Here is a 21880-nt window from a genome sequence, read left to right as displayed (position 1 = left end):
TGTTAGGCCAAAGCCAGGTAAAATGCAGTTTTAAGAGAAAAACATGATTTTAAATTAAGTGCAACACAGGAAATGCAGTACACAGGCTCTAGATGTGTTCTAAATACTGTTTCTGATACAGATATAAACTTTAGCAAGCCGGAAAATGCCAAAAAGCAGGTGGCAAAGCAGTAAATCTTAACAAAAAATCAGAAGAAAATACTTAAATCCAAAAAAGTGGCTCCTTTTCTTCTCTCAGTGTTCTCTCCTTGGTAGGTGCTTCAGCAACAACTAGCAAGCCTGGAAAGATGCCAAAACCATGAGGCAGCTGGGTTTTAAAAGAGAGAGATCAAGGAGTTTAGAATTTACCCAAAAAGGCCAGTAAAACTACAGCTTCTAGGCAGTAACCACTCCAACAGGGATAGGCAGGCTATTCAGTGTTAACCACTGCCACTGGTGAACACAGAGACTTCCTTTAGCCCATGCAAGCACTGACCCTCTAGAAACTTACAAACAGTTCAGAACAGCAAATTTGTAACTGAACTTTCTTAAATTTCACAAAGTGGGAAAAAAGCAAGTTTTTTTCTTTTTTTTTCTTTTGTTGTTTAATTTAAAGGTAGCAGAGATACACAAGAGCTAAATTATTCACAACAGTGCAATAAATCACCCCACACTTGAGTGCTAGGCCAAAGTCAGGTAAAATGTAGCTTTAAGAGGACAAAAATGATTGTAAATTAAGTGCAACACAGGAAATGCAGTAAACAAGCTCTAGATGTGTTCTAAATACTGTTTCTGATACAGATATAAACTTTCGCAAGCCGGAAAATGCCAAAAAGTAGGTGGCAAAGCAGTAAATCTTAACAAAAAATCAGAAGAAAATACTTAAAATCACAAAAGTGGCTCCTTTTCTTCTCTCAGCATTTTCACCTCTTGGTAGGTGTCTCAGCAACAACTAGCAAGCCTGGAAAGACATCAAACCCATGAGGTAGCTGGGTTTTAAGAGACAGAGATAAAGGAGTTTAGAAGTGACCCAAAATAGCCAATAAAACTACAACTTCTAGGCAGTAGCCACTCCTACAGGGACAGGCAGGCTGTTCAGTGTTAACCACAGCCACTGGTGAACACAGAGACTTCACTTTATCCCAAGCAAGCACTGACCTTCTAGAAACTTACAAACAGTTCAGAACAGCAAATCTGTAACTGAACTTTTTTAAATTTCAGAAAGTGTGAAAAAGCAAGATTTTTTTTGTTTTTTTTCTTTTTTTGTTTTAGTTTAAAGGTAGCAGAGATACACAAATAGCAGAATATTCACAACAGTACAATAAATGTCCCCACACTTGAGTGCTAGGCCAAAGTCAGGTAAAATGCAGTTTTAAGAGAAAAAAAGATTTTAAATTTAGTGCAACACAGGAAATGCAGTAAACAGGCTCTAGATGTGTTCTAAATACTGTTTCTGATACAGATATAAACTTTAGTAAGCCAGAAAATGCCAAAAAGTTGGCGGCAATGCAGTAAATCTTAACAAAAAAAATCAGAAGAAAATACTTAAAATCACAAAAGTGGCTCCTTTTCTTCTCAGCGTTTTCTCCCCTTGGTATGTGCTTCAGCAACAACTAGCAAGTCTAGAAAGATGCCAAAACCATGAGGCAGCCGGGTTTTAAGAGAGAGAGCTCAAGGAGTTTAGAATTGACCAAAAATGGCCAATAACACTACATTTTCTAGGCAGTAACCACTCCTACAGGGACAGGCAGGCTGTTCAGTTTTATCCACTGCTACTGGTGAACACAGAGACTACCCTTTAGCCCAAGCAAGCACTGTCCTTCTAGAAACTTACAAACAGTTCAGAACAGCAAATCTGTAACTTGACTTTTTTAAATTTCAGAAAGTGGAAAAAAGCAAGATTTTTTTGTTTTTTTCTTTTTTTTGTTTTAGTTTAAAGTTAGCAGAGATACACAAGTAGCAGAATATTCACAACAGTGCAATAAATGACCCCACATTTGAGTGCTAGGCCAAAGTCAGGTAAAATGCAGTTTTAAGAGAAAAAATTGTTTTAATTAAGTGCAACACAGGAAATGCAGTAAACAGGCTCTAGATAGGTTCATAGGTTCATACTAGGCTATCTGCCCTAGGTTTATTTATAAGCCTAGCCAGAGTTGTGTGGCTTTCACCACCCCTTAGGTTGAAGAATACTATACCCATTAGTTTGCCGTGCCTCTGTCCAGCAGTGATACAGAGATGATCCCCGGGGTAAACCTACGATCTCCCATCCACTGGTCAAGATTCCTCTTGAACAAAGCCAGTGAGGTGCTCTGTCTCACATGGACCGGGATTCTGTTCCACAGCATAGGGAGTCTCTGGGTGATGAATCTGTTCCTCCAGCACGTCCTATTTATATCCGTGTTGAGGTTTAAGTCTCTTGCTCTTGTGGCTCTGGTGGATTTGGATTTTTTGAGGTGGAGCATGTCCATTAATTTCGGGTTGGACATGGCCTTGTATGTCATGCACAGGTCACCTCTGAGCAGATGGTATGCGACTGAATAGAGCTGGAGTTTCTTCAGTCGGGCAGCATATTGTATATTTTTGAGCCCCTTTATCCTTTTGGTGAGGAACTTTTGGGGTCTTTCCAATTGCTGCAGGTGTCGGGTAAGATACATTCCGAATGGGGCATTGTACTCAATCATTGGTCTGATAAGTGAAGAGTACAGGGGAACAATGACCTCCCTTGATCTGGATGTGAATCCCTTCATAATCAGGTGGGCAATGTAGAAGGTCCTCCTAACCACTTTTTCAATGTGAGTGTCACAAGAAAGGTTACTGTCAACTTGGGTCCCCAGGTCCCTGATAACCTCTTCTGTGCTTAATGGATTGCCACCTATGTGGTAATTTGGGGTTACCTTGTTTTTACCAAAGGGTATGACTATACATTTTTTGGCGTTTAGCTTAAGGCCATGGCTCTGGCACCAGTTATCCATTTCTATGAGACCTCTCTGAAGGATATCTGTGTCTGATGGATTTTCAACTATGGCGCCCAGTTTGCAGTCATCTGCAAACTTTGTCAGCCACAATCCTCCTATGTTTGCCTGCACTTCTGAAAAGTAGATGCTGAACAAGAGGGGGCCCAGGACTGAGCCCTGTGGGACACCACTTGTGACCGGCTTGGAGTCTGACATGGCACCGGCAACTCTAACCCTGTGGGTTCTGTCCTTGAGCCAGTTTGCAACCCATCTTGTGACATATGGGTTTACATTTAAGCTGGTGAGCTTTTCTATGATACCCAACTGGGGTATTGTGTCGAAAGCTTTTGCAAGGTCAAGGTAGGCTGTGTGAACTGCCTTACCCTCATCAATGGCCTTGGTGACTGTTTCAAAAAAGTCGACCTAGTTCAAGAGGCATGATCTGCCATTGACAAAGCCGAATTGGGTAGGATCCAATGTCTGTAGGTCCCTTATGTCTTTATTTATGAGTTCCATTATGATCCTCTCCATAGCTTTGCAGACCAGGCTTGTTAAGCTTATGGGGCGGTAATTACCAGGGTCCGTAGAAGCACCACCTTTGTGGAGTGGGACCACAGTTGCCGTACGCCACTCTTTGGGTACGTATCCTGTGGTAAGGCTAAGATTAAACAGCAGCCTTATGTGTGGGTTTAGTTCCTCATTGAGTTTGTGTAGCACACAGCCGGGGACACCATCCGGTCCCATTGATGCTGTGCTTTAGAGAGAGCAGCTCTCACCTGGGCATTTGAGATGATTGGGAGGCTACACTCTGCTGGGATAGATATTTCTCCTTTTGGGGGGGGAGGGAGGGGAGAAATTTGCCCTAAACCTGTCTGCCAGTATGTTTGTAATGTCTGTGGGTTCAGTGATTTTTGTATCATTTTGGACTAATTCTGAGCATATCTGGGAGTTTCCATCCAGATTTCTAACATAGCTAAAGAAGGCCTTATGATTGTCTTTTGAGTCCTTGGCGATTTTTCTCTCAAAGTTGGCCTTTGATTTTATGAGTGATCGTAGTTTTTACTAGTATTGATCAGAGATGTCTTCCCTTTTAGGGATTTTGCTATGTCTTGTAGTAGCTTTCTCCTCTTGTTGTAAAGTTTGTTTATGGCTGGGGTCCACCAGATCGGGTGCTTGCCTTTGGTGGAAAGGGTCTTGATTTTATTTGGGATTGCTTGATCCATGTAATCCTGGAGGTGCTCGTAGAAAGCATTTGTAAGGGATTCAGCAGCATGGGTTGTGGTTTCCAATGGCTCAGGGGCCTTGAAGGATACCACACCAGTCTTAAGAAGTGTGAAGTTGGCTTTTGAGAAGTTCTTCACTGTGGTCTTTTTTGTTGGGGGTGGGGGCGGGATGTGGATCTCCAGTGAGATTAGTTTATGGTCTGATCTCACCAATGAGGGATATACTTCCGGTGTGGGGCATTTTGTCCCCATGTTTGTGATGATCAGGTCTAGTATATTTTCACCTCTTGTGGGAATGGTGACAAGTTGTTCCATAGCATTTGAGTTTATTGGGGCTTGAGTAATGTTCTCAGTCTATGTTTGGGTAGTTGAAGTCACCCAATATGATGGTGTTTGGAGAGACATTTATACTCTCCAGTGTCTTCAGGAAGGCTGTGTGGGGTTCCTGAGTTTGAGAGGGTGGCCTGTAACATGCTACAAACTGTAGAGCAGTTTTGCCTATGGTTAATTGCACCTGAATGGTCTCTGATGCTTCGTGAGTTGCCACCAGCCTGGAGGTGTGAGTATCCTTGATGAATATGGATACACCCCCTCCTTTTGTGGTATGGTCCGGGTTTTTGGTCAGGAACACATGATATGAGGTAAAACCTGATAGTGCCGGGGTGCTCTCAGGAGCCTTGAACCAGGTTTCAGTCACAGCACAGACATCAATGTTCTCCATACTAAGGAGGGCTTCGAGGGCATGCATCTTGAGATTTAGACTTCTGGCATTGAGCAGCATTACCCTTAGTTTTTTTCCATTATTGTTTTCTAGGGCGGTGGGTTTAGAATTTGAGCCTTGTCTAAAAAAGGCACTATGGGGGTGTTCTAAATACTGTTTCTGATACAGATATAAACTTTAGCAACCAGAAAATGCAAAAAGGTAGGTGGCAAAGCAGTAAATCTTAACAAAAAAATCAGAAAAAAATACTTAAAATCACAAATGTGGCTCTTTTTCTTCTCTCAGCATTTTCTCCCCTTGGTAGGTGCTTCAGCAACAACTAGCTAGCTCTGTCCCCATACCAGACATATTGCCAACATTAAAAGTTCCTACCCTCACTACCACACTCCTGTCATTTCCCCTCTCTTCCTGCCATATGAGCGTTGGACATCTTCCAGGGTATGTCTATGAATGCAAAGGCTACTGTGCTATCAAATGACTTAAGTGTGTTACAGCAATATTATGAAAGTATCACTAATTTTGGCCCATCACCCCCATGTATGTGTGGCATCCTCCAGATTTCCTGCTCTAACAGGTTGACAGGAATGACTGTGCAGCATGAGTGTAAATACAGTGTGCCACACTGTTATAGAACAGAAATGTAGATCAGGTATTACCTGTGCACATGTATGTATGAGTAAGTGTACCTGGCCACCTCATAACAACAGACATGGGATGCAAAACAACAGATAAATAAGCTGTACATGTACATGTGTGTAATCTTAGTTTCTGTGCATCCAAAAGACTTCAATTTCTACAGCTACTGGTTGTTGCATTGCCCTGATACAGACATGGGTACTTGAATAAGCATGTTTATCAGGTTGAAATTGAAGAGGCGTCCAACTGTGTTATGACCTTGTGTCCATGCCTACTGCAAACAGCTATATGACCACCAACATAGCTGTATGGACTCAGCAATAACTGAGTTATACAACCTGTCTCCACCAAAGTAGAGTAATCCCCTTTGCTGGACAGCAGCAATACACAAACCACATAATTGGTCGCTATATTGGCTGTACACGGCAAAGCAGGAGCAGGGACCAACTTGGCAGCAAGTCAACATTTGCCTGAATGAGCATTTAAGGTCACAGGTGGATTACTGTAAGGCTAACTATGAGTACAAATTGGACACATCCACCAAGGGCAATCACAAGGCCATCTTCACATCCATCTGCTATCTCAGAGGCAACAACCCAACTCACCCTGTAATGGTGGTCAATCACACCACATACATACACAACATAGCTATAGCAAACTTGCTGTAGACAGGTTTAGGGCAAACATTACCCCTCTGGCTCACTATCAGTATAGATGGATATGCACAGCACCCGCACCCCTCCCCTCATCATCAGGGAACATGTGCATACTGGCTAATCAAAGTCAACAAAAACAAGTGTCCATGGGACCTGATAACATTCCTGTCTGCATCCTACATGAACTCAGGCATATGCTTCCAGTTACATTACACACTGTATGCAACCAAAGCTTGAGCACCATTGACATCCCATCTGCAAGGAAGACGGGCACTGTCATCCCACTACACAAACGTAAATGATGAATGGTGGTTTATTCAATGTACTGGCCCTCACTGGGGGAACATGACACATCAGGACCAGGAGTGCAATGCAGGTTCATACTGTGCTGATAGATGACAGGGGTATGATGTGGTTGTAAGTGGTGGCCAATGATAGGCAATATTGATGTGCTGGCTCTGTAAATAACTCTGGGCAATGTCTGAGGTGCTGTGATGTGTTTCCCTGTTTATGTCTTCCAGGTGGCATGCAGTGTCAGCCAGTGTTCACTGCAGAGGAAAATGCAGCTATTACTGAGGCACTAATACAGCAGCATGCGGTGCTGTTCAGCTGGAGCTGACAAAATATGCAGGAGTGGACTGCCCTGTGGGATGACCTTGCCCACAGACTGAACACCTTGGGCCACCATGGCTGCACATACGATCAGGTCAAGCATCGTCTTGCCCGGCAAAGGGCTGCTGCCATGGCCAGGGACCGTACTGCTACAGGTGGGGGTCCAGCCACACAGGCCCCACTTACAGCAACAGAGGAAGTCCTTGGCAACCTCAGGGCAGCCCCCACACAACAGCCAACACATGAAATACCAGTCATGGAGGTGGGTGGTACCCAGGCAACAGGCGAGGAGCATCCAGGTAAGGCCACAGTGCACATCAACTTAATCATGTAGCAGTCATACTGTCTTCTATAGGGTGTCTAGAGGCATATATCAGTTCAAACTGCATTTGTGGGTGGGGTTTAGTAATGCACATTAGTGCACATCTATGGTGAGAGACAGCAAATTGTGTACTATCATAGCTTTTACTGTACCTGTGCAGAAACATAGCATTCATCTTGTACCAATGCCGACTGTGAGTCTGCTGACAATAACTCTCCCCCACAACTACATAGGTCCCTCTGGTCAGCATATGAAACAGCAGCCTGAAGCCAGTGAGTAAGGACATTTCCAGTTCTGGCTCACCAGTACCCCAGGCATGTTAAAGTCATGCATGTGACCATATACACATCTGTTACTCTAAGCTATTTTGCAATATCTGCATGTTCACTTGTGGTGGGGTTAACTATATTGCATCACAGTGGTCATCTCAGGGGCCTATTTGCAGGAGATGTTACATATCTGTAGCATACCTCACAACCTGTCATTGCAAGAAATCTGGACAAAGGCTGACAAAATTGGTGGACAAAGGCCCAAAACTAGGGACATATGGTATAACTTAAATGGTGTACATACACCTGCTAGAATGCCAGGTATTTGTGATATACAAAAATGAGAGCACAATAAAACATTTCCGAACCCTTCCAACCTGTCATGTGACTTATGACCTGTACAATTCAATTGTAAAACAAACAACTCTGTTATGGGAACAATTCTGGCACATAAAAACTGACAAGAAGTTAGATACGTTCATGTCCACAGGCTGAAGCTAATACTGTGTTGAAGCAGCTTTCAATATAATTACAGCAGTATGTCTTCTTGGGTACACACCTGTCATCAATTACAGAGACTTCTTGATTAACAGCAAATAATGGTCAGCTGTCCTACCATGATTATGCTAACTTTACTCAGTTGCCTGCTACAACAACAGCCATAGTTTACATACAGCTTACAAAGCAGCAAAGGGATCTCATTTGTGAAAGGTATCAACCCGGAGAAGGGTACACACACATTTCCACAGCATTGCATATGCCATGGAACACAGTGAAGACAGTTATCAAATGGTGGTGGAAATATGGGGCAACAGTGACATTACAAAGAACTGAACATCCCTCCAAATGTGTGGAAAAGACAAGACCCCAAATGGTCAGGGAGGCTGCCAGGAGACCTACAGCAACACTACAGGGGTTGCAGGAGTCTCTGGCAAGTACCAGTTGTGTACTACATGGGACAACAATCTATCATATTCTCCACATGTCTGGTCTATGGGGTAGGTGTGGAAGATGGAAGCCTTCTCACACACAGAACAACATCCAAGTCTGGCAAATTTCTCAGGAAAAATATATTAGGTCTCTCAATAGCATGTGGGGAAATGTGTTATGGTGTAATGAGACCAAGGTTAAACTTTTGGCCACAATAAGAAAAGGTTTGTTTGGCACAAGAACAACAGTGTGCATCAACAAAAGAACACCATCCTCATGGTGAAGCATGGTGATGTCAGTGTCCTGTTTTGTGGTTTCTGTTCATAAGCTGAGAGTGGGCCTTTAGCCAAGGTGGAGGGGATTAGGAACAGTTCAAAATAGCAGTCCCTTTTAGCTCAAAATTTTCATGTGTCTACTAGAAAGCTGTGGATTGAGAGGACTTACACCTTTCCACACAACAATGACCTATACCACACATCAAATTCCATAAAAAGAATGTCTTCACCAGAAGACAATCAATGTTTTGGAATGGCCCAGCCACAGTCCCCACATACATTCAATAGAGAATCAGTGGGGTGCCCTGAAGAGGCCTGTGCAAAAGTGTTGCTCTCTTAATCTGACAGAGTTGGAGGGCTTCTGCAAGGGAGAATGTACAAATATTGCTAAGTCGAGATGTGCCATGCTGATACACATCTTCCCAAGAGGACTGACTGGTATTATGAAATCAAAAGGTGCTTTAACAAAGTATTAGTTTAAGGGTGTGCACAGTCATGCAACCAGCCTATTGTACGTATTTCAACTTCTACGTTACCCCAAACCAATGTGTTTGTTCTTCAATTGGATTGCAAAGCTTATAGGTCACATTAAAGGTGGAAAATGTTATCACATGATTTCTGTGGTCTGATGTTATATATCAGACAAACATGGCATGTTAACAGGGGTGTCTAAACTTATAATATCCACTGTAAGCTAGACAGTTGTTAGTGTAACCAGTTCTGTTGTAACATACATGTACTGCAGGTTTTGATGCGTGAGACTCAAAATATGTAATTAATTAGTGACACCGGTCCTCATATCATCCCAGTAATGTGTCAGTCAAACACTGGATTTATGATGAACAGACAAGAAATATGAACCATACGTAGACATTCAGTGATATTCTGCAGAGTTGAGAGGTATGTTCTGTAGGAGCTGCCACTGTGCTATCCAGGTGAACAACAATTATGTGTACATGGGTGCAGTGTGTGCTACTTGAAGGCTCATCACCTACTAACACTACTCACATATCACAGAAGTGTATATAAGTATTAACATTAAGTGGAAAGGGATGCACTGCATGATGTTGAGAGCGTGTCCAGGGTGTGTATGTAGCGGTCTGACTGTATTGTGAATGTCACCAGTTGGCTATTGTGAGGTCTGTGTAATGCCTGTCTGTCACCTCACCTGTATGTGTGCGTGTGTGTGCATGTGTGTGCACACGTGTGTGTGTATGTGTGTGTGTGTGTGTGTGTGTGTGTGTGTGTGTGTGTGTGTGTGTGTGTGTGTGTGTGTGTGTGTGTGCATGTGTAGCAGCAAACAGTATAGTGCAGATATCAATCTGCATATGTTGTCTTTCCCTCATAGGTGGTCATTGTGGTCACGGTCCCTCCCGCTCAGAATCTGATGCCAGTGCCTCTGCAGACTCTGACAATGATGATGGTCATATTCAGGCACATGTGGTTTTGTTAGGGGCTGAATCTGTGCTATCATTTGGCATCCCACAATCATCCACAATGTCCCTGCACTCACACTGCCCACACATGCCCCATCCCCAGCAGCCACAGATGATGGACAGTTAGCAGGTGGTGGCATGGAACAGGCTAGTGTGGTGAATATGGCATGTGTGAGTGTAGACACTGGCCACAGCAGAAGTGCAGATGAGGTCCCACTCAGGTAGATGGACAGGGGTGCTCTCAGGAGGACTGCTGCTTGTCAAGTCATTGTTGCAAGTGCCACAGCAGGTGTCACTAGGTGCATGTTTTGGGCTGTCATGGATGCACAGGCATGTAGTGAATGCAACACCAGACAAATGCTCAGGGTGGTGGATGCAACTCTTCCTGATATACGTGGCAACATACATGACCTTGTTGAGGCCACACGCCAACATACAAAGGTCATGAATAGACAGTGGGGTGAGACCTTGGCAATCCTCGACCATGGCATGTCTGGGCTAGAGCATGTGGTGGGAGATGGACGTTGGTCACATGGATGTAGGTCAGTACCAACATCAGCTGAGAGTCTACGGGGCCATGCACCTCCACACTCCCGCAGTGGCAGTGACACCAGCACTACCAATGGTGGGTTTCTGTCCACATCACAACAGAACAGGCCATGAGCACATGGTCCTGGCCTGTCCTGTCAGGGACACAGATCCAGCAGACAGCAGACAAATTTAGGAAGCAGTACTGCATCTGGCCTTGTGGCTGGTGGTGCCAGTGAGAACCCTGGCAGGACCAGTTCATGTGTCCATGGCCGGAGACAGTGAACTGAACACCCTTCCATGTATGGTGCACAGCTTTCCAACATACCCCTGTTTAGGCCAGCAACATGGCGTGACTGTGTGCATATATACACACATCCGTATCACAGCCATATCACCTCCAGACACACACAGCACCTCAGCACAGCCCATCTATAGGATAACCTTTCAAACACACACACATGGATGTCAACCATATGGCCCAGCCTATGCCTCAGGCAAATTCACACCACACCTTGTGCATATGATGATACCTGTGCCACATCCCTGTCATCCATACCATTAATGCAGGGACAGGCTAATATGGGTCTGATGCACAGGGTGAATATAGTACAGTGCAGCTATGTAATACTGTTTAAGGTGCTGTCTGCTTGCATTTGTTATGGGTACACATAAAGGTGCATGTACCTTATTAGCCATGATGCATTATTGCTGTTAGTACCACTGACTGAATGTAGTCTGACATGCTGTATTCTGTTTTTGTTCCAGGTATCTTCGTGTCTGCAGGCTGTCTCATAGCCAAGATACAGCTTTATATGTACATTTACCAGGTGTTTATGCATGCAACAGTGTGTGATGGACACTGTTGTCAGGCAATGTGACCTGGCATACATATTCCTTGTCACAGACAGGTAGCCTTCAGTCATGTCACCTCAGTGTTGTGTAGTGTCACAGGTTCATACTTGTGGAACAAGTTATTGGAGTACTGTCAGTAGGTCTCTCACCAGCCTAGCCATTATATTGACTACAACAGATTCTCATGTCAGCACCTGTTGCCCCAGCCATTTCTTTCCCATACACTCAACCCTGATGCAGTTGGTGAGGGCATGCATGGTACTGTGTATGACAGGTTTGTGGTATGTATTTCTGAGTTCATAGGGTGGAACAAGAGACAAAATGGTATATCCTTTGCATACACACAGTAAAAACTGACACTGGGGATGTGCATACAGTAACACAAAGACAGTTGGCAATGGATAGATTTGTAAACCTACATATCTACTTTAATGTACTATAGTGCTACATATACATGACATGCCCCACATACATTATATGTGTGCGACATAACTCACTACCTCTTATAACACGTAATGTTGTGAATGACTTTGTGGATGGTAAGATAACCCACTAGGAATAGCAACTGGAGTCATCTATTGCTCCTACAAGCCTGGACAAGTGACAGGGTAACAGACGTTGTATTAGCATGATGGTTCAGTCAGGTATGATATCTGATGCTGGCATGTGTGCCAGTACACTAACTGTGACCTATTTGGCAACAATATCACATACATGGCTATTGCTGGGGACATAGACCACATATGGGTGGCAAGCATCCAGATATTCTGTAGACATCTGTACAGATGACTGCAATGGCCTGTACAAGGGTTTAACATGTTGCATGTGAGGCAGATGCCATTAGCATGCTATATAAAGTAATGCCATTGGGAGGTGGTAAACAGTTGTGTACACACATTAAAATGGTATAACCCACACAGGATATGATTATCAATCCAAACACAGAGATAGTTGCCAGTATTGAGATTAGAACCCCTACCTATTTAGTTATTTTTACTATAGTGTTACACAGTTATTAGATGTGCCACAAAGCTTATATGGATTTGCCTTCTCCCAAGGTACTTCTAAGGTGAATGACATCAGCAGGTCTTATAAAGAAGGGTGATGGGAAGTGTACAGGGTGGTACACAACTAAAAATAGTACGAACCATATAGGATATGATTCTCTGCCCAATCACACACACACAGTTGCCAGTATTGAGATTAGAACCCCTACCTATCTAGTTATTTCTAACATAGTGCTACACACTTATCAGATGTGGCATGAAGCTTATAAGACTTCACCTTGTCCCAAGGTACTTCTAAGGTGAATGACATCAGCAGGCCTTGTAAAGTAGTGTAAAGGAAAGTGTACAGGGTGGTACACAATTTAAAATGGTACAACCCAAGCAGGATATGATTCACACACACACACACACACACACACACACACACACACACACACACACACACACACACACACACACGCACACACACACACTTGCCAGTACTGAAATTAGAACCCATATCTATCTAGTTATTTGCACTATAGTGTTACGGAGTATCGCATGCATTACAGAGTTTATAGGTGTGAAAGGTGTCCAATGGTACTTCTAAGGTGAATGACAGAAGCAGATCTTGTGAAGTAGGGCAATGTGAAGTGTACTGAGTAGGGACCATGTCCTAATACTTAGACCTACGGACACACACACACACACACACACACACACACACGCACACACACGCACACACACACACACACACACACGCACACACGCACACACGCACACACGCACACACACACACACACACACACACGCAGGTGATGTGATATTATAAACCCAACCTCAGTACCATTACACAATGGGCATCACCTTTTATGCTGGCACATGCAACTTACAACTGGTATGCCACTGTCCACAGCAGGACATCACTATATGCCATCCAGGGTATCTGTGTGTGACTCAGTCTATCTGTGTCCCCCTGTGTGTGTGTCTCTCTCTCTCTCTACCGCTGTCTGTCTCTCACTTCCCCATATCTATGTGTGTGTGTATGCTTGACATATGTTATCTGTTGCCCATATATATGTGTGTGTATCTCATGCAACAGATGCAGATATAGCACATATGAGCCATGTACAGCTATCTGAGGGTAATCCTGTCTGATGTGTGTGTGTGGGAACAGTTGAAGTGTACATAGCTGTCTCTAGCGCAGACATATATACACAATACAGTCATATATTTCAATGTGGGTTCCAACATGTCTTGTGATTCTCAAAGTGTAGGAGCATGCCCAGTGTGACCTTCTATAGTTAGAATGGGACTCCATTCCAGAGATTGGTGTACTCTAGTTCAGGGTTTTGTGTGCTACAGCCATATCTCTCAGGAGTACACAGGACTTTCCTCATGGTACTGGGTTTGTTTAGCAGACATTTTCTGACATATCTGTAGTCTGACACTGCAATTTATTGTGCTGTTACCTCGTGACAGACATCCTCAGATCATCACAGTGCTTTACCAGAGTAATACTAGTTGTATGATGCACAGACCAATATTATGAGGCCAGCTATGTATATTCTTGTCCAACAAGACCATTTGTGAGGTGTGGCTACAGCGAGTTGAGTAATGACACACTGTAAACAGTCCAGCAACCTGGTGATATACTGGTTGGCGATCTTCTGCTTGTGTGGTATCTTTCTAACCTGCAATGTCATATCCTCGTGTAGGCATACCTCTCACCTGTACATTTTTTGGCAGGTTTTCCAGGTGTTTGGCTAGAGGTTTCATCCTGTCTATGTAAACATATGTTTTTATGGCAAGTTAGTTACATATAATTGAAGAATGATGTTACAAAATAATGACAGACATTACTGTTTTAGACTACATAACCTTCAGACAATTCCCGCTACTGCAAACCCCTCACCCTACCAACTTTCTCAGTATGCACGGGTGATATTTACAACACATGACTATCATTATGACTTTGTTCCACTTTTATTTCTGCTCTTGTCCAGACATCTTGCTATCAGAGGTTGGGAGTTATGGGTGTGGGTACAGAGTGCATTCTACTATGCATGCATGTCCATTATATGTAAAAGCAAACATAAGAAAAAAGGATTATTGAGAATAACCAGTAGCAACAGTACCAAAAAACACTTATATTCACAAAAGCCTTGGCACCTCAGCTACACATCCTTCAAGATGTCCATTATATGCGTAGTATATTCCACATAGCACTGTCACTTGCAGGTATGTCAGTGGTAGAGCAGTAGGTGTTATTGACATGCATAACAGTTGGCACTGCAGTTATCTGCACATGGCCCAGTCAAAGACAGCACTGTACCTAGGGCACAATGAGATGACTACCAGGAGAATGTGCTGGCCAGATCCTGACAATATTAACCACACATTCACATAGCTCATTGACCCCTGCATATTATGGACAGGCAAAATGTTTTCATGCATATTGGTACAGCCCTGCCAATGTGTGCTATGCTGCTATTTCCCTGCAAACATACATGTTACTGCATTTGTGTAGGTATATGGGGGGGGGGCACACCTGTCAACTGTATGCATTTGCACAAACTGTGCTGATATTTGCTTTACATTTTGGTTCCATTTACTATACTATTGTGCCCTGTCTTGGGGACTAGAGGCATATCAGTAAAGAGCCTTCAGACTTCTTACCCTTCATAGCCTTACTGCAACTGTGGGTCCTGCTGTGCTATCACTGTGCGAGTCTGAATGGGGGTAATTCAACAATGCCACCATTTGTGTGCCTTTACCAGACATTTCTCTCTGGTTTTCTACAGCTGACTTGCTGTGTGGGTGTGACAGGTGGGTATGGGACCCCCACACTGATATCCATGCCTGTGACATATGACCCCCCCCGATTAGTTGTCCCCACACATATGCTGCAGTGGGATTTGCCTCCTTTGGTACTACTGAATAGTGTGTGGAGGCCAGTTTTGAACAGACATTTCCTGGTGTCCCACATAGTTGTCAGTTTTGTGCTGCTATCCCAGTAGGCCACCCCATTCCCTTGCATCCATGCAGCATTACCATAGATATACTAACAAAACATACTAATCCATTCATTTATTGTTAAGAAGACTGACTTACATTGTGGCTACAGCAGTTGTGAGGACGGTGCTTGAAGACTGCCTATGTTGGATGCACACAGTACACTGCATATACATGGTAAGTTACAGGCAATGTGATGTGTGTGTCATCCATTTTACTGTTTGTGCGAGTCAGAGAGAGATGTCAGTCCCTGGGGTCCCTACAGTGCCAGTGTGTGTGCTATGCATTGCCTCTTTGCCAAGGCCTGAGCATACTGGGCAGTGGGCACACCTACATCTGCCTACATGAGCAGGCTCAGGGGCTTCCTCTTCTGAGTCCCTCTGTGTCTGTGAGGACCTTGGCAGTGATGGTGGGCTGTGTGGCCCTTCTCCATGCTGTTCCTGCTGCAGCTGTTTCTGCAGGATCATATTGTGTAGCATGGCACATACTATGAAAATGTGTGCACATGTGGCTGGAGAGTACTGCAAGGCTCCACCAGATATGTCAAGGTGGCGGAACCATGACTTGAGCATCCCAAACACATGCACTATAATGATCCTGGTTTGTGCGTGTGCCTCATTGTAGCATTCTTGTGTAGGTGTGTGTGCATTTCTGATGGATGTCATCATCCAAGGCTCCAAGGTATAGCCAGCATCCCCCACCAGATGGCCATATGTGATGCCCCCACTGGCAAATGCCTGGTACAGCTGTGATGAATGCCAGATGTGAGTGTTGTGAAGGCTTCCAGGGCTGCCAGCGCACACATTCATGATAATGTCCTGGGCGTTGCACATGGCCTGGTAGTTTATGGAGAGGAAGCCCTTGTGCTTTATGTAGACCCTACCCTGTTCACCAGGTGATGCTTTAATGTGGATGCACTGCAGTCTATGGCACCCAGTACCTCCGGGTATTCTGCTACATGGTGGAAGAGATGCATATTGCTGGTCCTCTCCTCACGGGTGTTGGGGAAGTAAATGTGCTCACCAGCATGTGGTAACATGGCATCCAGGAAATGGTGGAGTACCCTGGATGCAGATGCCTGTGAGACCCCCATGATGTCCCCAGTAGATCTTTGGAAAATACCTGTAGCTAGAATTCTTAGGGCTACACATCCCATTTTTGTATCCACTGGGATTGGTTACCATCTGTTAGCTCTAGGTCTGAGTTGAGGCCACCACAGCTCAGTGATTTGCTGAAGTATGTCTCTGTCCACCCTGTAGTGCTCTACTATCTCCAGATCATGTAACCCCTGGTAAGTTACTCTGGGTCTGAACACTCTTCTCCTCCTCCTCGGTCTGTGTCAGTTGTCAGCATTGTCCTCCTCCCTGTCCTCAGCCTCTACCACATATTGATGGATCAGAGCAAAGGCAGCCCCTAACATTTTTCCAGTTAAAATTCCCCCACATGTGTACACCAATGGTGCAGAGTTTGTGGGAAAAAAAAACAGACTGCAAGGTGTTTCCATAGTTTATATTGTTGTGCTGCAGATGCTCTCTGTATGATTGACTGACTATGATACATTCCACCTGCTAGCTATGTACTTTGTTCTTGATTGCTCTTATTCTGCTATTTTCCTTTTTTTCCCCTTCCCATTTCCTCCCCTTTTAAGCCTCGAGACATGCTGCGCAAACACGAATGTAAACAGTCCTGTTATTTCTATTTTGTTTTGTTTTTTGTTGTTGTTTTAGACTGGGTGTGTGCCACACAAACCCATTTAGCTAATGTAAAGATGAAGAAATGGCCCTCCCTGGATGTGAACATGCTCTTTATTTCATGGAATAAGTCAATACAGCCTTAGACACACAACCTTGCTTAGCTAAGCTTATCCATGCACCATAGGGCTCCAATGTGCTTACAACATGCCTGACACACACCCTTTTCATGTCTGTTGCTCCTCCTAGTTACACAATCGTGCTATAGCACCTACACAGTTAGGTGCAGTTTGGCACTTAGAAGATTTTTGTGATTCAGTAAATTTCCCCTCATTTGCATACCCCACTGGCTTAGTCCATAGTTACTCCACTACCCCAGAGCCTTTCCCCTTGACAACTACTGTTCTCTGGTATTGTTTAGATTCTGCATACTATTGACTATAATGGTAAAATGCAGATTTCCCTTAAAATTGAGTTTTCACATTTTTTTTATTTTCGGCAAAATCCAGTTTGTGCGCTGCTGCCCTATGCTTAAATGGCCAAGATCGGCCAAAAAAAAAAACTTTTAATTTTATGAAAATGAAACACTTTGCCATGCCAATGGCCATATATTTGGCCACTGACATGCCTAAAGAGTATAATACATGCTGTTTTTGGAGCTGTCATGCCTCCATCTTTTTATCTGCAGAAATGCATTCGGCTATTTGCCGAATGCATTTCTGCAAGTAACACTGTTCTTGCACAGATACCTGCCTGCTTGCTGAATCACTAATTTACCTCATTTGCATGTTTTTCACCAGCAAATGAGGTAATTAGCATTCTGCACTGGTTTCCATGCAAGAGCAGTGTAGGCAGGCTCGTGCATGTCAAAACACTAGTTTACTGGATAGCTCAGCAGCCATATTCTGTGTAGGAGTGGGTACACTGTTCCTGTATGGAAAAATACATTTATTGAATCTCAGGGTGTATCTTATTCTGTGCGTAGGAAAATGTGCATTGCAACTGGGCCAAATAGCCTTACTTGTCATTTGGGTTTGTTTTAATGGTTCTGATCTGCAAATCATATTTGTTTCAGTCTGTACTTATTTAATGCATATAACTTGTGGTTTACTTATGTATAAATTTCCTCAACAAAAGAAGTCCAACACAAGATACAGTTGGGAGAGTAAACAGTCCTGGACAATTTTTGTTGGGTATGTCAAGCACCAAGGAATAGCTTTAATTAATACTATACATTTTAAGATATAATAATTACATCCACAGAGAACTTGATGATACATTCAGATATTATCTTTTTTTTGCATTGCTGTAGAAGGGAAATTAAACTTTATCACAATTTTTTACAGAAAAAAAGAAGGAGTTCAATGAATGCCGAAAATGTATCAAAGATTTTTTTCCCGAAAGGAAATGTTTTATTTTCCCTCAGCCTGTTAGAAAGAAGGATCTTAGAAATCTTGAAAACCTTAGCGATGAAGAGCTGGATGAGGATTTTGTGACTGAGTCCAAACATTTTTGTGATTTTGTATACAAGTGTGCCACACCCAAAACTGTTCAGGGTGCTCAGCTGAATGGCAGAAGTAAGTACACTTCCAGAGTTAGATTTTTTTTTGTTTCTTTGCATGTTTTAGCACTTAAGTGAACTTTGCGTGAAATTTCTTGAACTGAGGTGGAGATGAATTTTTCATGTACTGCTCTACATTTGTTTGTACTGCAGGTTTGGAGGTCCAGGAGGTGAGCAGATTGGTTGGATCAGCAGCATACAGATTTAAAAATAAAGGATTTTATTTCAGTACAGGATCAAACCAGACAGACAGATCAGAATGTAACAGTGAGATGAGGAAGAGGCCCTCGTACCAAACAAAGGTGAAGCCAGAGGTTGAGGATGGAGTCAAAGTCTCTGTTTAGTGATGCAGAGGTCGAGGACGGAGACTCTAGAAGTCTATGTTTAATGAGGCAGAGGTTAAAGACAGAGACACTAGGAGTCTGTTTAGTGAGGCAGAGCTTGAGGATGGAGACACTAGAAGTCTCTGTTCAATGAGGCAGAGGTCAAGGACAGAGACACTAGAAGTCTCTGTTTAGTGAGGCAGAGGTCGAGGACGGAGACATTAGTAGTCTCTGTTTAAAATATTACTTTTAATTATTTAATTCCACACACATAACTCTTCTAAGCAAAGTTTAATCTTTATTCCAGCCAAGAGGGCCAGTTTGGTGGACTCTTTAGTCAAATTGAAACTGTTCTCAAGGAAACTCAATGTGCAATTTATTTTTGAACAAGTGCCAACTGTGTTTTTAATTTGGCTGACTTTAATAAAGAAACGTAGCTTTAATTCAGCTTTAACAAATACACTTTAAACTTTTGTTCAGACCTGTGAAAAAGACATTAGATGATGTCTTTATAAGCCAGTTTCCAAAACTATTTTTTTCAGTTTAAATCAGGATGAAACTACTGCTCTTAAAGAATAAGACATTATGTACTCACCATAACGTTGCATGTTTGTTGTCCATCTCTCCTTCATTCTACGCTGGTTGAGATTGGAACTGAGCATCGGTCCCGACTCGGCCTAATTCAAAAGCTCGAGAGCTTCCACTGGCTCAAGGCTATGCCCTATCCCATGATGCTCAGGGAAGATTACCCAGATCTTGTTTGCAACAGAAAACATAAATCTCAAGTAACAATAAACAACTTGAGTATATAAGACCCAGAAGGGAAACAGATTCCATAATTCAATTATAGATAAAAAATAATCCTCCCAATCCTCCAGAAGCGAAGGAGGGGAAGGAGGGTGGGAAACAAGAATGAAGGTGGGATGGACAACAAACACGGAATGTTATGGTGAGTACATAACTTCTTAATGTTATGTTGTCCTATCTTGTCTTCATTCTATGCTGGTTGGGACAGCATCCCTAGCACCTTCTTTCTTGGGTGGCTCAAGGGAATAAACTCTTCAGAAGAGTGGACCCAAAGGAAGCCTTGTTCCAGTAGGCCATGTCCACTTTGTTGTTGTTGTGTCTTTCGGCTTTTCCCAGTTAGGGGTTTGCCACAGCGGAACTCCGGTCCGCTAATTATTGGCAGTAGATTTTTACATGCCGAGTTGCCAGCTCTGACGCACAACCTTCAGTGAAGGTGCACCCATTCACACATGTCTCCACTCAGAAGACGCTCTAGCTGAGAATTGAACCAGACTGCATCTTACTGTGAGGCGACAACGCTACCACAGCACCACCACCACAGTTACCATGTCCACTTTGTAATGAGCAATAAAGGTATGAGGCCTGACCCATGTGGCTGCTGTACAAATCAAATCCAAAGGGAGTCTGGCCTGGAAAGCCGAGGAAGTTGCAATAGCTCTTGTGGAATGGCCCTTCACTTTGCCAGATAATTGTCTGCTCTGAGAGCTGTATATGAATGAAATACAATCTGTGAGCCATTCTGACAGTGTTAATTTAGAGACTGACAAGCCTTTCTTTTGATCTGAAAAGGACACAAATAATTAATCCGTTGTCTGGCAGAGGTAATGGCCACCAAGAAAAGCGTCTTCCATGACAAAAAATTTATGTCACAAGATGATGCTGGTTCAAAAGGAGACAAAATTAAGGAGGATAGAACAAAATTTAAATCCTATGGAGCTGGAGGTTCTCTGACTGAAGGTTTCAGCAAAAAAGTCCCCTTTAGAAAAGTCTTACAGAGTTTGTGGGACATGATTTTCAGCCCCATTTCCCCAATGTGAAAGTAAAAAATAGCAGCTAGCTGGACTCTAATTGTAGCTGCTGCCTCACCCTCATTAAAAAGCTTAGCAAGAAATTCTAGCACTGCTGTAATGGGGGCCATAAAGGGATCTATATTGTTTTTGCAGGCCCAGTGTGAAAATCTCTTCCATTTGCTAGAGCAAAGTTTCCTAGTAGATGGCTTATGAGAAGAAATCAATATATGTCTAACTGCTGGGGAAATGTCATGGAGCCTGGCTATCTGTGGAACTGGAGCAGCCATGCTGTCAACATTAGGGTCTGGATCGATCGATGGAACTTTCACGACAAATGAGTCAGAAGGTCTGGAACTGGGTCCAGAATCTATGGTTCCTCCTGGAGATGGGTCCAGAGAAAGGGGAACCAAATCTGTCAAGGCCAGTATGGTGCAATGAGAATTACGGTGCTTCTTAATGTGTTGGCTTTCTGAAGTATCTTTAGTATCAAGGGAAAGGGAGGGAAGGAATAAAGTAGTCCCAGGGGTCAATCATGTATGAGTGCATCCCCCAGTGACTTCCCCAGAGGGGGAATTAGGGCAAAGTAGCTGCTGCACTTGGCGTTCATGAATGTGGCGAAAAGGGCGCAGCAGGGCTGGCCCCATCTGTGAAAATTCTCTTCCACAACCTCTTGTTTTAGGGATTACTCATGAGGCATCATAATAGCTCTGCTGAGTTTGCCCAGTATCATGTTGGATTTCCCTGGGATATGTATTGTTGTCGGGAAACATTGATAAGATACAGCCCATTGCCATACCCATTGTGCCTCCCGACATCGGGGATAGGATTTGGTTCCTCCTTGTTTGTTTATGTACCATACTACTGACATGTTGTCTATCTGAATTGCAATAGCTCCTATTAGCAGAGAGTCCTCGAATGCTTGCAACATGTAAAGCACCACTCTCATCTCTAGGACATTGATATGCAAGTGGTTCTCATGCTCCTGCCAGATATCTTGGACAGTCTTTCCCAGATAATGCCCCCCCACCCAATCTGAGAAGCATCTGTGGTCAGTGTGGCTGTTGGTTGTAGAAAAATGAATGGGAGACCCA

At 43.5% G+C, this 21880-nt stretch overlaps 1 protein-coding gene across 1 annotated transcript in view; it reads left to right on the top strand.

Annotated features, from left to right (window-relative positions):
* The window catches only part of LOC122800356 (guanylate-binding protein 1-like), a 697264-nt gene that overhangs the window by 413308 nt on the left and 262076 nt on the right, over positions 1 to 21880 (top strand). Inside the window, exon 6 of the mRNA XM_044069806.1 lies at positions 18435 to 18665. Coding sequence (XP_043925741.1) covers positions 18435 to 18665 — 231 coding nt within the window. The remainder of the gene's footprint in view (positions 1 to 18434; positions 18666 to 21880) is intronic.

The sequence above is a fragment of the Protopterus annectens genome, chromosome 4.part0, assembly GCF_019279795.1.
Source record: "Protopterus annectens isolate FY-2018-M chromosome 4.part0, PAN1.0, whole genome shotgun sequence".
Taxonomy (NCBI): Eukaryota; Metazoa; Chordata; order Ceratodontiformes; family Protopteridae; genus Protopterus; species Protopterus annectens.
This window is presented reverse-complemented; position numbering and strand designations above follow the sequence as displayed.